This window comes from Carassius carassius, chromosome 2 (genome assembly GCF_963082965.1).
Source record: "Carassius carassius chromosome 2, fCarCar2.1, whole genome shotgun sequence".
In the NCBI taxonomy this organism is placed as follows: domain Eukaryota; kingdom Metazoa; phylum Chordata; class Actinopteri; order Cypriniformes; family Cyprinidae; genus Carassius; species Carassius carassius.
Genome location: NC_081756.1, coordinates 5,995,835 through 6,011,650, shown reverse-complemented (window position 1 = coordinate 6,011,650; position 15,816 = coordinate 5,995,835). Strand labels below are relative to the sequence as shown.

General features: G+C 42.9%; 1 protein-coding gene across 1 annotated transcript; it reads right to left on the bottom strand.

Moving 5' to 3' along the window:
* Nucleotides 1-2,707: 2,707 nt before the first annotated feature.
* Nucleotides 2,708-15,751, bottom strand: LOC132100887 (splicing factor 3B subunit 2-like). The gene is made up of 22 exons (XM_059505831.1): nt 15,594-15,751; nt 14,382-14,425; nt 14,240-14,296; nt 13,981-14,136; nt 13,111-13,161; nt 12,293-12,422; nt 11,633-11,736; nt 11,428-11,536; nt 11,010-11,110; nt 10,738-10,932; nt 10,413-10,535; nt 10,256-10,336; nt 9,436-9,663; nt 8,800-8,949; nt 8,636-8,725; nt 8,358-8,465; nt 8,169-8,276; nt 7,854-8,002; nt 7,669-7,770; nt 6,989-7,088; nt 3,842-4,036; nt 2,708-2,910 (listed from the first exon to the last, which is right to left on the bottom strand). The coding sequence occupies exons 1-22, from the start codon at nt 15,697-15,699 to the stop codon at nt 2,839-2,841; spliced, it is 2,559 nt and encodes an 852-aa protein (XP_059361814.1). The 5' UTR covers nt 15,700-15,751; the 3' UTR covers nt 2,708-2,838.
* Between the last annotated feature and the right edge of the window lie 65 nt (nt 15,752-15,816).

The following is a 15,816-nucleotide window of genomic DNA, read 5'->3' as shown; positions in this document are numbered from 1 at the left end:
CATCTACAACGCTGGCTGAGAGGCCGTGTTCCAGCGCGCGCCTGGATTTCCGGCCGTGCGCGCATCAAGGTGACCCACGGCTTCATCACAGCTCTGGCCCCTTGGAAAATAGCCAACTGGTATCAGTTAGGCGTAAGCACGGGCGCTGTCTCGAAATGGAAAGTAGTCTCGACAGATGCATCCAACCTCGGTTGGGGCGCCCTGTACGAGGGCAGGTCTGCCTCCGGCCTCTGGTCGAGCCCGGAGCGACTGTTACACATAAACTGTCTGGAGATGATAGCGGTCGAACTATCCCTGAAAGCTTTCCTCCCATTTTTAAAGGGCCACCACGTTCTGGTCAGATCAGACAACATGTCAGTGGTGGCCTACATAAATCGCCAGGGTGGTGTCAGGTCAAAAACCTTGCACACCCTGACCGAACGTCTTCTGACATGGGCACATTACAACCTGCGCTCGCTAAAGGCAGCGCATGTACCTGGCATCCTGAACCGGGGCCCGGACATGCTTTCCAGGCCGAATGTTCCCCCTGGGGAGTGGTCTCTTCACCCACAAACGGTTCAGTTGATGTGGAGCATCTTCGGCAGGGCAGAGGTCGACCTCTTCGCCTCAGAAGACAACGCTCATTGCCCAATATATTTTTCAAAGAGCAGGGACGCGCTGGCCCTCGATTGGCCCAGACGCCCGCTTTATGCCTTCCCACCGGTCGCGATGCTACCGCAGGTCATCGATCGGGTCAGGAAGAACAGATGTGCTATGCTGCTAGTAGCCCCACTCTGGACGACCCAACCTTGGTTCTCCGAGCTGATGCAGCTGTCCAGTACAGCCCCATGGCCAATACCGCTGCGGAAAGATCTCCTCACGCAGCTGAAGGGCGCGCTCTGGCATCCCCACCCCGAACTTTGGGCCCTTCATGTATGGTACCCGGGAACCTCCCTGAGGGAGTGTTAAAGACCATTACGGAAGCCAGAGCGCCCTCAACCAGGCGCCTTGACGCGCAGAAATGGTCAGTGTTCTCCACCTGGTGCGGGACACGGAACCTAGACCCTCACTTATGTGATGTGACGGAGATACTCGCCTTCCTACAGGAGCGTTTAGATGCGGGCAGATCCCCGTCTACGCTCAAAGTGTATGTGGCAGCCATTGCAGCTTCTCATGCTCCGGTGGCCGGCCTATTACTGGGAAAAAACTAACTGGTCATTCGTTTCCTTAAGGGAGCTCGTCAGATGAACCCTCCCCGACCCCCTTCAATCCCTTCCTGGGACCTGTCTACGGTCCTAGAGGCCTTAAAGGGCCCCCCTTTTGAACCGCTTCAGTCTGTCGACATGAAGCTTCTTTCGTTCAAAACCGCTTTTCTACTGGCTCTGGCCTCAGTCAAGCGAGTGGGAGATTTACATGCGCTATCTGTAAGCGCTGACTGTCTCGAATTTGGGCCTAATGACTCCAGAGTCATTCTCAGACCAAGACACGGCTATGTCCCCAAGGAGCTCTCAACACCGTTCAGAGCACAGGTCATCTCGCTGTCAGCCCTTTCCTCGCAAAGCGACGAAAGCAACACGAGCTTCATCTGCCCCGTCAGGGCTCTCAAAACCTATATTGCGTGCTCCGCCTCATTCAGGAGGTCGGACCAGCTCTTCATATGCTTTGGTGGGCGCACCAGAGGTCTCGCCACCACGAAGCAAAGCCTATCGCGATGGATAGTAGACACTATCTCGCTGGCTTACAAATCTAAGGGCCTTCGCTGCCCGTTCGGCATCAGAGCCCATTCCACCCGAGGTATGGCCTCATCATGGGCGTGGTCCTGCGGGATACCACTGGATGATATCTGTGCGGCGGCAGGCTGGGCCTCTCCGTCCACATTTATTAGATTCTATAATCTGCAAGTCCCTGCCCTGCAGGCCAGGGTACTTTCTATATAGACGTGCTAAGCCTTATCACATCCCCTTTTTTTCGTTCCCTATATAAAGCTCACTAAGGTTGGCTGTTGGGACTGGGATTTCTCCTGCTATAAAGCCCCGGGCTCTCGCCTCGGGCTGTGACAGGTCGAAGTTCCCGAGCACGCACGGCGTTTTACATTGTGTTCCCATAGCGTAAGCTAGCTTACGCAGTACGAGAGTACTCTCGAAAGGGAACGTACTCGGTTACTAACGTAACCTCGGTTCCCTGAGATGAGTAATTACTGCGTAACCTGCCGTGCTATGTGCTCGGATCGGGTGATCGCTTCAGTCGATTTAAAACCTGATCCCTATGGCAAAGAGGCGGCTTATATAGTTCCAGCCACGCCTATTTTGGCGCGCTCTGACGTCCAATGGGCGCGAAGCGCCCCCATTCGATTCGTTCATCTCCGCCGCCTCACCATAGGTTGCTGCAGTTGCCACAGCACAGCCAATAAGCGCGCGAGCGGCTTCGCTTAGGTCTGCTGTGCTGCAGCACTGCGTTTTACATTATTAAAAATTAAGGATAATTTTTGGCTTCATATTCTCGAGAAAAGGGGACCTTTTCCCATAGCGTAAGCTAGCTTACGCAGTACTCGTTCCCTCATCTCAGGGAACCGAGGTTACGTTAGTAACCGAGTACGTTCACCAAGAAATCAGTAGCAGGAATCCGAAAATAAGCTTTTCATAAAAAAGCACATAAATCAGCTAAACAGAAAAAGGGGGTGAAATGTCAAGAAATAAAACACTAACATCTGTTTGTCATGGACGCATTTTATTTACAAAAACATTAAGCATAAATGAAAACCGTCGCTCACTGTCATGTGAAGTACAAACACAAGGGCGCTTCTGCACGACATCAGCAGGTTAAAGAAATAAGAAATGAAGGAGGAGAGTCACCGCAGGGCTAGAACTTGAACTCTTTATATTTCTTGGCTCCAGAGCGCGAGTCCTGCGGCTGAGCCTTGCGCTTCTTTTGCTGTGAGAGAAGAAACATTTGAGGAAACAGGTTAAAACACACTAACCATTTAAAAAGAACGACAAACATAGATGTACACAAAACACCAAAAGACATTTAAGTGGTTCTACTCAAAAAAACGTAGATAATATGCTGATTTTTGAGTTATTACGGTTTAATATTATACATGTATTAATAGCATCTTCTCAACATTTATTAAAGCATCCACTGCAAAGCATTTCAAAAAAATGCAGAGCTAATATTTACATTTATATAAAAAAAAAAAGTAAAGCCTAATGAAAGTAACACTGATTTTCATGGCAATTAAGCACTTTTAGCCTCAGTGTGAATACAAAAAATGAAGAAAAAAAAAACATGTTTATGCATGTAAACACAAATGCATTAATATCTTTGTAATAACAATTTTATTATACAATTATTATTAAAATTAAATTGATGAATTAGAAGTTACATTTATAAACTGTATATAATCATAAATTGTGTATATATGCAAAACTTTATATTTATAATTAAAATAGGCAATATGTGCTCTTAAATATAATAAGAAAATAATTAACTTAAATTAAAGAAAATAATAAATGTATAAAATGGTACAAAAAAAGTATTAAAGTAAAATATAAGGTACATCATGATAGACTGTTCATTCATTTAATTGGCTGATTTCTTATTTACATTTCTTAATTCAGCAGACGCTTTTGTCTAAAGACTAATAAATGAAGTAGATCATAAGGAAAGTTTTTTTTAAGCTGTTGGTCATTCAATAAGAATGATTCTGAACAAAGATGATGAGCTCATTATGCATTTCAATGATGACAATGAAGAATACCAAATTCAAATGCACAAAAATGAACGCAAAAGACATAACTTGTTGTTTTTGATTTTGCATGGAAATATGAGCGAAGGGTTTATGACTGGCTTCATCTGATCTCACCTTCTGTTTGGCGGCGTGCTCTGCCACCATGTCGCTGAAGTCCTCCTTCTCCACCTGCTGCTCTCTGACGTGCTCCTCGTACTTCTGCGTCATGGCCATGGGGTCGAGCTCCAGCTCCTCCGGCGCCAGAGCCACCTCCACCCCCTGACCGTCTCCACCCAGCACCGAGACTCCACCCTTACGGCTGGTCACCGTCTGCACCAACCACACCACACAATCAGACGGAGGCAGCATGCAAACATGACAGACACTCCAGCATTGGGTCAAAATCTCACTGAACAAACATCTGCACTGATATAAACGCTATATAGCCGTCACTGCCCTGCTGCTCTCATTTCAAATAGAGCCCGACCGATATATCGGCCGGCCGATATTATCGGCCGATATAAGCTAATTGCATTTAAATCGGCATCAGCATTTATAACGGCCGATGAAACATGAGAAACAGAGTCTCATGCTTCACTCATGTTATGAGTGTTGCATAGTGTGCCCACCAGAGGGAGCTCTGCAGCTCCAGAGTTAACAACAGCGCCAGAAATCCACTACAGAAGAAAGCGATCAACTGTTTTGACGGTGAGTCTGTCGTTCATCATGTGAAATGATTGTAGATTTAGTTCATACCCTGTATATAAAAACTGTGTGGTAGTTCTAGCTAACGGTCCTATCATTATTACTTCTAAATATTCTGTAACATCATTTACAGCCGCTAATGCATTGCTATATTAGATTAGCCACAAAGCTAATACCATGTTTATCAATGGAAGAGCGCGAACGTTAATAGGAGGTCAAACTATAACGTTAGCGTTTAACTTATTCTTATTCTATTGCGGTGTGTTTCCCACATAATGACCGCGTAATTGGGCCTTTCACACAGGACGCGGTATGCACGGAGCTTGCCGCTGGGCTCAGCGTTGCCCTTCAGATACAACGCGATTTGCGCTGCGCTATGGCATAGGCGGAGTTTTAAAAACGTTTAGCGGGAGCTCTTTCATAGTCTGTTCCTACACCTTTCGGTCAGCAGCAAACACGTATCTGTCCCGTTGTAAGAAGCGAGCGATAGCGCTAGTCCTGCTGATGAGAATTAAGAGAGAAGCAAGGAAGAAGAGGCTACCCTCAGGTCCAGAGAACAATTTGGTGAATTCAGGCTGGTTACGTTACTCTAACGCTAATAGCTTCCTTTTTAGCAGGCCCCTTAAATGCTTGCTATTAACTTGTTTGAAGGTGGTTCTTCTCAAAATTGACAGCAGTGTGTTCATGACACTAACGTTAACCATTCAACTTCGAATTGATTCCGTAATCTTCCGGTAATAGTAGGCAAGACGATGTTTTGATTCAGACTGCACAAAGAGAAGAGGAGAAGATATAGGGGTCTGTTGTGAATGTGTCTGTGAGAGCAAATATAGTGTAGTTACAGTAACTACAGTAGGTGCGTCAGAAATGATTAAACCAGAGGGGACATGTAAATAAATGTGAGCTGAACAAGCGCTTTTTTTTTTTTTTTTTTTACATATTGTTTCAAAGCAGCTTTACAGACATAACAGGAAAATGTTGAAATAATATTGTTAAATATAAGTAGGTAATACCTATTGCTTGACAAATAAAAAAAATATATATATTTCTCATTTTTGCCTATGCAGAAGATCCCAGTTTATTATTATTATAATTCTAATGATGACATGAGTAATGATACATGGTGATATTATTAATAGACATGCTTATTCTTTCTCCGTCTCTCTTTCTGCCTACAGATGGCTGAAAAAGGTGAATGCTGTAGCAGCAAAGTGTGGGACTATTTCTGCAAATACTTTAACTTTAGTATTATAATTTATTTACAGTACACACACAGACTGTTAAAACCAGCTTCAACTGGGAGAAAGTAAAAGAGTTAAATGTTTAAAACCAGACTGTTTTTTGATCATTAAAAAATATATACTTTTGATGTGCAATTGTTTAGTCATTGAGACTGTAATCTAAGGCTTTTTTTTTAACATAGTCCATTCTGGAAAATGGTTTATACAGCCCACATACATAGAACAGGCAGATATTTTGCTATTGAATGTTGTGTAAGTGCAGTTTATAGGAAATGGGTCTAATATCCAGATTATTTTTAAAATCAAAATATCGGCTTATAAATCGGCTCTTTTCGAGTTAATATCGGCATCGGCCCCCAAAAATCCATATCGGTCGGGCTCTAATTTCAAACACAAATGTGTCCTGTGCATGTGACGGCTGAGAGAGATCTGATGGAGATGTGAAGTCAGCCTTCTGCGAAGCTTATCTGCCATCGATCACACAGAGAGGTCTCTGGGATACGAAGGGAAACCATTACTTTAACACACACAAACCAGCTTGCATTTCTGCACCGATTCCTCTCAAGGTTAAGAAGACATCTGCTTTTGTTTTTGAAAATATGAAGCATAATAGGGCACAGATTTTGTGATTCGTTTAAATGTACATCAATTGTACACTTGAGTTTTTCTCTCTCAACAATGCTGTAAACTACACAATGTCAGGTGAAACAACATTACTACAATTTTAAGGGCTAAAATTAACTCATTTATTTTCAGCTATAATACATCAGCACTCAGAAAAAAAAACACTTTCCGTGGTTGAAATGATTTGACCTCAATCAGTATTTCAACCTCAGAAAGATGTCGGTCTTGTTTTTCAGCAAGCTGTTCGGTTTCTTTCAATACCTTTTAATGTTCATTCAGGTTTATTTCATGCTGTAACTAGTAAAGCTGCGGAGATAGTTTGATTATGTGCTAACTGAACCGCGGTGTATATAGATATGGGGTCACGCCACATAAAAAGCATCAACACATTTATTGTCTGTATTTTGTGGTTCAATTGATAGAATTTGAAAGCTCAGATTTTTTTTTCATATCAAAACTAGCACACCTTACTGTGATTTCTGGAGGACTTGGATAAAATTTGATTTAGGAATTGATATTGGTTAATTAAAATGAAGATCAGTTCGAATTGATGCATGATGCACACAATGTGCACTGTTTTAAATAACCAAGATTTCAGATTTAAATGCACATGGATGTTAAAGTGAAACCGTGCATTCAGTTCCTGTGTTTCTTTAGGGTTGTACCAAGAATTTATCAAAACCACGCATCCATCTCTGGCACACAGTCGTACCGTAGACATGTCGTAGATGTGTGTGGACGCCATCATAGCGGCCCCGACCGCCCCTGCCTTCCTCTCCGGCAGCACCGTGAACAGCTGAGGCGTCTCGTTTCTGAACACACACACACACACACACACACGTTACACTAGTAGCGAGACCCTTTTATCTGAAGTGATGAGTTCACCAATCAGCGTCTGCGTCTGAATAAAACAGTTTTTTCCTCTATACTCACACTATATGTGACCCTGGAGCACCAAACATGAGTAGCACAGGGATATTTGTAAAAAATCATTGTATGGGTCAAAATTATCCATTTTTCTTTTTATGCCCTAAATCATTAGGATATTAAGATCATGATATTTTGTACATTATCTACCATAAATACATTTTTGATTAGTAATATGCATTGCCAGAACTTCATTTAGACAACTTTAAAAAGGTGATATATTCTCAGTATTTAGATTTTGTTTGCACTCTCAGATTTAGGATTTTCAACAAGTTGTATCTCGTATCCTAACAAACAGCTTATTTATTCAGCTTTCAGATGATGCATAAGGCTCAATTTTAAAAAAAATCGACCCTTATGACTGGTTTTGTGGTCCTGGGTTACATATAAACCTGATATATCCAATCTGGTAAGATTTTTCAGATTTAGAAAAGAAGAGCCCATCAGTTTGGCTCTGCGCCTCACCCGTCCATGGCCTCCTCGATCTTCTTCTTCCTGAGCTCGATGAGCTCTGGCGTCTCCATGCCGGCGGGAACAGAGGAGAAGCCACCCGGAGTGATCAAGCCACTGTCAAACAACGAGAGAGCAGACATCTGTGAGCCTTCACGTCTCAAACACACACACACAACTCAACCAGAGACGAGAAGCACCTGTCTGCTGGAGTGAAGAAGCCCGTTTCATCTGGCTTCTCCTCGTCACTCTCCTCCTCCTCCTCCTCCTCTTCCTCAGACGACTCTTCATCAGACGCCTCCAGCTCGCCCCACGGGGTTCGGTCCACTTCCTCCTCCTCTGCTTTGGCCTGTCAGCATGATCAGGCAAACCAAACCACAGAATGAGAAGGGTGTCCCTCATATTAGTTTTTTATCTGTGAAAGCAATAAAGCACTTTTCCTCTCGCAGGTTGAGGTGTCTAGTGTCTAGTGTAAAGGGCTCTGTATGTTCAGGACATGACTGTAGTTCTCTCACCTGGAAGTCTATGGCGTTGGTGCCGAACACGTCTCCATACAGCGGTCTGCCCGTCTCGTCCACAGGAGGCTTACCCCAACCGCCCGCATGATACCCAAACGAACAGCCCTGAAACACACACACACAGAGAAGTGTGAAGCTTTATACCAGGTCTACATCTTTTCCTCTGTGTTTGGGTGTGTGTCTGACCTCAGGGATGGGGGCGTTGAGGCCGGGGATCTTCAGGTTTGGATACGAGGGTGGAGGTCCGTATCTCTGCATGGCGATCAGCCACGGAGGAGGAACTTTGTGAGAGTTCTGCGGACACCAAGGCATTTTAAAAACACAGCTAAAATCACACAGGAAGATTTACAGAAGTGCTTAGTGCATGGAAAGCCCTCCTGCAATTTCACAGAACAGAACAGGTGTTTTGTGTAAAATCTAAATGCATGGTTAGTGTTTAAAGCGGTGCCGGATGAGGCACTCACGGGTCCGGTGGGCATCCCCAGAGCCACTCGCAGCTCAGCAGACAGATCGCCCGGCTTTTTCTCCTTCAGCCGCGTCTCGAACTCTTTACCCTGACACAGAACAAGCAGAGCAGAGTTATTTATGCTCCATAAGCTGCCAGGATGATCAGGTGAAGCAGGCGCACCTCATAGTACAGGTCCCCGTGGATGGTGAGCTTGGGTTTGATCTGCCATTTGAAGAAGGCGTCATGCAGCTTCTGGTAGTCGATGTCGATCTTCCCCATCTTGGGCCGAACTTTCTCTCTCATTTTGGTCTTCATGGTTTTGGCATCTTCCTGCAGGGATACGGAGACGTGTGTGAAACACACCGTTACGGTTTAAATGAACCAGATTCACTGTATTATAAGCGTCACTCAAGCGCGGTCTCGTATGAAGACTGGCCTCAGGAGCTCACATTTACAGACGGAAACTAAACACTGAGCTGCTCCCCGCAAGCGCCACAGATTTCATTCATGTCTGCTGTCCCATTCTTTAATGTAACAGATGATAATATAATGGTTCTGCACACATCGTCTGATCTTTAGTCAAACAGCACCAATCTGCAACTGTATGAATAAGCATATGCAATTATAGCAAGAACTAAATATGTATATTAAGTTTTCTATACAAGTATTCAAGTCTGCATTTATTTAATCTAGAATACATTTCAGAAATCATTCGAATATACTGATTTGGCACTCAAGACACATTTCTGGTTATCATCAATGTTGGAAACAGCTTCCTGTTTTCGTGGAAAGTGAGGGACACTAGCGTGACATCACCTTCTCCTGCAGGGCTTCTCTCATCTCCTGGATGCCGGTTCTCCTGATGAACTCGGGCAGCTCAAACGGGGGTTTCTCTATGCCTCTCTTGCCCTGCAGGTACTTCCTCTTGAAGCACCAGTGACGGGGCACAGGCACCGTGTTCCTGGCGGCCTTCAGGTGAACCAGCAGCTTGGGCTCCTGCGCTGTCACGTCGTGCATCTCCACCACGTCTGGACGCGCCACAAGCTGAGAAACAGAGGACAACAAACATAATCAGCTGCCTCTAGCTCTGAAAATACCAAGCACTTCCACTGGGACGACTAAAGTGTGTGTGATCCTCAAGGGTCAATCTCAAAACGGAGATGTATACATCATCTGAAAGCTGAATAAATACGCTGTTTGAATTGAACTGAGGGTGCTAAAAATTCACAATACTCAGGAAATCATCTTTAAAGTAGTTCAAATTAAGTTCTTAGCAATGCATATTACTAATCAAAAATTAAGTTTTGATATATTAAGGGTAGGAAATTTACAAAATATCTTCATGGAACATGATCTTTAATATCTTAGTGATTTTTGGCATTAAATAAAAATCTATAATTTTGACCCGTACTATGTATTTTTGGCTATTGCTACAAATATCCCCCAGAGACTGAAGACTGCTTTTGTGATCCAGGTAAACTAACAGACTCATCTTGATCTTGGATGAGCTTGAACCACTCCATTAAGTAGATATTTTAAAAACACCCTTTTTCTGTCCATTTGAATCTAAACGCACTGAACTCTGAAGTGTTTTAGGAGTAATTTTGAAAATAAAGAGAAATGTGTCATTTGTTACCTGTTTGAGTTCTGCCACCGTCAGCCGGTTCATCCTCCTCAGTTTCTTTTTGGACAGCTTGGGCATGTCGTTCTTGACTTCCTGTCACACAGGAAGTGGAGGGGTGAGACGTGAACATCATCAGGGCTGGAGGACTTTCACAAGGCCCGTAACTCACCTCGTCGCTGTCATCGCTGTCTTTCCTCTCCAGTTCAAACCCCTTCTTCTTGAAAGAAAGGATTTCGGGTTTTTCGGGCTTCTCCGGCTCCTTTTCCTTCTCCTTTTTCACATCATCTGTCAGCTGTGATAGAAAACCATTGAATGGCACATCCATCAGAACATGGGAGTCTTTAAAATAGCAGCAGTTCAACACATTGACATGCAACACCAAACAAGCTTCATTCTTTTCATTTTCTCACATCAAACACAAGCGGATCTTTCTGGACTCTTAGCGTTACACTACGTTCATCTCAAAATCTCCATCGTATTTCTGCTCCTCTGACCTTGAAGGTGTCAAAGATCCTCTTGAAGATGATGTAGTTTGGGTCGTAGATGGCGGGCTCCTCCGTCACGTACTCGATCTCCACCTCGCTCTCCTTGTCACGGCTCTCCTCTTTCTTCTCCTCCTCCTGCTGCTGCTTCTCCTCCTGCCGCTTCTTCTTGTTCTTCTTCTTCCTGTTCCTGCGCTTGCGGTTCTTCTAGAAGTCAACGAGGAGAAATTCAGTAAAAGTCTGCAGAACAGAATCGCAAACACTAGAGACGTGAGGAGACGTACGTCTTTTTTAGAAAGGCCGCTTTGGTCTTCCTCATCGGAGTATCCTAGGGCAGAGGAACGGTTCAGGTCCATCTCACTGGTGTCTGCATCATCATACTCCTCTGTGGATCAAACAAGACACAAAAATGAGTTCACATTGTGTAGATGCAAGCACGTCTTTCAAAAAGACAAGTCGTTTTTTGCAATTACACAACAATGAAGCTCAAATTTGCTGAATCAATTCTGAATAAACAGTGCAGAGGGCTCATTTAATGAATTACTTTAAAACAGACAGAAAGAGAGATGCATTATATATGCATTAAAAAAAAACACATAACTGAGCACAAGATGTGCAAAATTAATTAAACGAAATAATTAGACATGATGTGCTCAAGTGCTCAAGTGTATGACGGTTATGTTGGAGGATGCTGATAGTGACCTGTAGGAGCGGTGCTGAGCTGCTCCTGCCTCATCTCCTTCAGCTGCAGGATCTTCTCCAGAGCCTGAGGGATCTTCGGCCCGATGCCCACCTCCTCACCCTGCCACGGCTGCACACACACACACACACACACACACACACACGTCAGCATCACTGAACAGAGGAGTTCATCTGATCATGCAGCCAGGCTCTCAGGCTCTCATACCTCTCTGCCGTCTTCTCCCGGAGGAGGCGGGACTTTCTGTCGTTGATTGACAGATTGGTGCATCAATGAAACCCCTGGAGGGGCGGGGCCACTCTGAGTCCCCACTACAGGAGGACAGAAATCATGTTTACTACAGGAAAATCAGCCTGATTAAAATCAGTCGTAGTCATTTTAAATTGAGTCTAGTTGTTAAAAGGAAAAACAGATTAGATGAAATGGGCAAAAAAAGAAAAACTAAAATATAAACCATAATCCCCCAGTTCATTGAACACATTAAGGAAAGCAAACCTTTTATGTTTTACAAGATTCCTGAAATGTTATGTTATAGTATAAAAATAAGGAATTATCTAATTACCTTTGCATTCGATTTTTATATATGTAAATATGCATAAAATAAATCTGAACAGATAAAGCCAGGTTCAAAATTCTTTTCACTTTGCTACAGATTTTTTTTAAAAGAGGGGGTTCTGTATTACAATTAAAATCTATAGGTGCAAAAATTGTGTTTTGAATGTTTTCTTTTCGCTATTCTGAAAACACTTTATGAAAGGTTAATCAAAACTGACTGGTGCATGAAAAAAACTTAAAATAAAAGACATCCAGTCAGCGTGATTTGTTGTTAACGAAAGCATCACAGTGAATCAGTGTGTGAAGGCCGACCTCTGAGGGGTGGGATGGGGGGCAGGAGGTTGGGACGGGGTCCTAGTTCAGGTCCTCTGGGGCCTGGGGCCGCCCCCAGCGGGAGTTTAGCCAGTTCCTGCTGCCTCTCGTGTTCCAGAAGCACAGCAGCCTGAGAGACGAGACAAACATCTGCTTCAGAAGAATTCAGAGCAAATCAGAGAAGAAACGTCTGAAGCTGATGAGTGAAACGGCAATACAAATGTCATACAAACACAATCTACATCACAGAATAAGCAACGTCATATTTTTGTGGAAATATAAGAAAAAAATATGAATGATTCTTCAATGAACAGAAAGTTCAAAAGCGCAGCATTTATTCAAAGTAAGAATCATTTGTAATATTATCAATGACTTGACTGTTACTTCAGATCAATTTAACGTGTGCTCCATAGATCCAAGATTGTTATTGGTCACGTGCACGGTTATATTGAAAACATATAACCAGCAGTGAAATGTAAATCAGGTCCACTCCATAAACTGTGCAATTATATATAGAGTATATGAGAAAAAATAAACAGATAAGATAGTAACAAAAGACATACAATAGATACAACAGACTTAAACATTAACTATTCAGGTGTGTACTAGAAGAAGAATGTGCACAGGTAAGTACAACAAGAGCTATGTGCCAAATAAAACTACAACTAAAATAAATGATCGCACTGAGCCCATAAGTTTTCAATGGTAGTGCATAGAAAATAATTCACAATCATACAGCTGGAAATGTTTGTGCAGTATGACATAAATCCTTTGAAATTTAGCAGCTCTGTTAAGAACAGGAAGAAGTATTTTCTCACCCGTTTCTGCTGCTCCAGGAGCTCCTGCTCATCCATCACTCGTGCATCACCCTGAACACACACACACACACACACACACAGTTATAAACAACTACTTAAACTGCCATCACTTTACCTTTATTAACAATGCACAGGTAACAAGTGCAAAATCTAATTTGATATGTGTATATTCTACTCTTATTAAACGTCCCATTATTCTTCAATAGCATCATACAGAACTGACGACAAACTGAAGAAATGTTTGTTCTTCAAGGCACTCTGTGAGTTTTCTTACTTTATACGCAAGAAAAAGTCCAAAATTTGATTTCTTGATAATTTGATATTCTATAAAGCTAAGTGTAAATGAATGACTGAGTCCATAAGAGCTCCTCTGCTGCCATCTACTGGTTACAGTGGTCACTGATGTCGGTTTTTAACATTCTACATTAAATGTGTTTGCTTACCACAAAGCTTATTTAGGTCATTCCATTAAAAATAACATTTCATTTGAATCATTCTTAGAGCTTTTGCGCTGGAAAAAGTTGAATTTCTCTCTCAAAATGTTGTACAAATTAATTCAACTACTTCTGCCACAACAGCATGGTTATAGCATCACTACTTCTGGTTTTCTATGCCAGCTCTGTTATAACAGAATTCCGTGCTGAATTCTAATGCTTGTGATGTAACAGTGTATCGAGATCAACACTGGTTCCTGAGTAAATCTGTTCTGAGCTTGGAGCAGGTTGTAGCGCGGTTACGTTAAGTTTGTTCTGTTAGATGTTTCTCAAATGCAGCGCTAATGACTCGCACTGACAGAAAAGATGGCCGCAGTCTGGAGCCCTGCCACACAACTGTGTTCAGCACACACCCAGCTGTGTCTCTCTCTCTCACCTGCGTGGCTCTGTCGTCATGCTGCATCATGCCCGGCGGCTCTATGCCCATGTGGATGGGTGGAGGACCCCCCATCATGTTCATGGCCTGCATCATGTTCATGCCTGGAGGCAGAGGCATCGAGGGCATCGGGGGCAGCGGTGGCAGACCTGGCATCTAAGACACACAACACGCTCTGGCTCTCAAATACAGGAAACAGCAGTGATGCATGCCACTGCAAACACAACTAATAAAGAGAATACAGGAAACATGCCAGTACCGTAGTCATGCTCTTCTCATCTCCGGCCATGTTCGGCTTCGTTAAAATCATCCCAGACTGCAGATGAAATACACGTTATGTTCATAAAAGGAAATCCAAGTTAAGGGCAGATTTGCAGTTAAAAAGCCTGAATATAACTGACCTGTGCATAAGATTTCAGTCTGTCTATGAGCTCCTCTCTGGGACCTGAAAACAAAAAAAGCATAAATGGATATAATAAACACCACTGAATTACACATGCTTCTTGTGAGTTTAATGTGTACTGGAGTGTATAAATCCACACAAAAAACACAGCTGATGTCAATTACAGCCAAACGCATTTTTACTACCAGAATAAATATAAACACACAGCCTCGCATAAAACATTTACGTACAAGAGCATCTAAATTTTTTTTTTTGAACATCATGGAAAAGGTCTTTATTTTTTGTAATTTAATAATAATAAAACAAATAGATTAAAAATGATTATATTCTAGATTCATTGCACACAAACTGAAATATTTAAAGAGTGTGTGTTTTTTTTTATTCTGATGGTTATGATTTACATCTCATGAAAATAATAATTAAGCATCTCAAAAAAATGAGAATATTCAATTTTGAGCTTGATTAGCTTGAGTATTAATACTGGGTACCTCTTGGGCTAGTTTAGAACATGCAACCACAATTATGGGAAAGAGACTGACTTGACAGTTGTCCACAAGACAATCATCGACACCTTCCACAAGGAGAGGAAGCCACAGAAGGGCTGGCTGTTCACAGAGAGTGCTGTATCAAAATATTTTAATAGAAAGTTGACTGGAAGGAAAAAGTGTGGTAGGAAAAGGTGCACAAGCAACAGGGATGACCACAGCCTTGGGAAGATTGTCAGGAAAAGCCGATTCAACAGTGCCAAAAACACTTCCAAGTGGTTTGCTGACCACGATATTACTGTGCTTGATTGGCCAGCCAACTCACCTGACCTTAACCTTACAGAGAATCTATGGGGTATTGTGAAGAGGCAAAAAATACAGAAGAGCTGAAGAACGCGATCAAAGAAACCTGGTCTTCAATAACAGCATTGACTCAGCAGCGTCACAATTAACTGATCACATCCATGCAAGTTTGTGTGCAATGAATCTAGAATATAAACGTTTTTTTAAATTAAATAAGAAAAAATAAAATAACATTTCCATTATATTCTCTCTTTTTTTTTTAGATGCACCTGAATGCAGTACACTTTAGCGCGAAGTTCAGTGCACTTAAGGCCTGAGCAGCAGACGGGAGCTTAAAAGGCTAAGCGGCTAATGCTAGCTAACGAGAGGAAAACCGAGGCAAACTCCGCCACACCGACCGCCATAAAACGTTTTCATCTCACCCATATTAGGTGCTCCAAACTCGGCCAGTTTGGACTGCAGCTCGCCGTGAGTCCATGTGTTAAAGTCTAGATTTGAATCAGCGCCCGGCGGCCCGTCGCTAGCCATGATTAACCTCTGCGAAACAAACCACAACGCGTTCCGGCGCAAGGGATCACGGGAACGACGCCGCGCACTTCCTCATGGGATTTGTTGTTCATTCTTCTTCTTCTTCTTCTTCTTCTT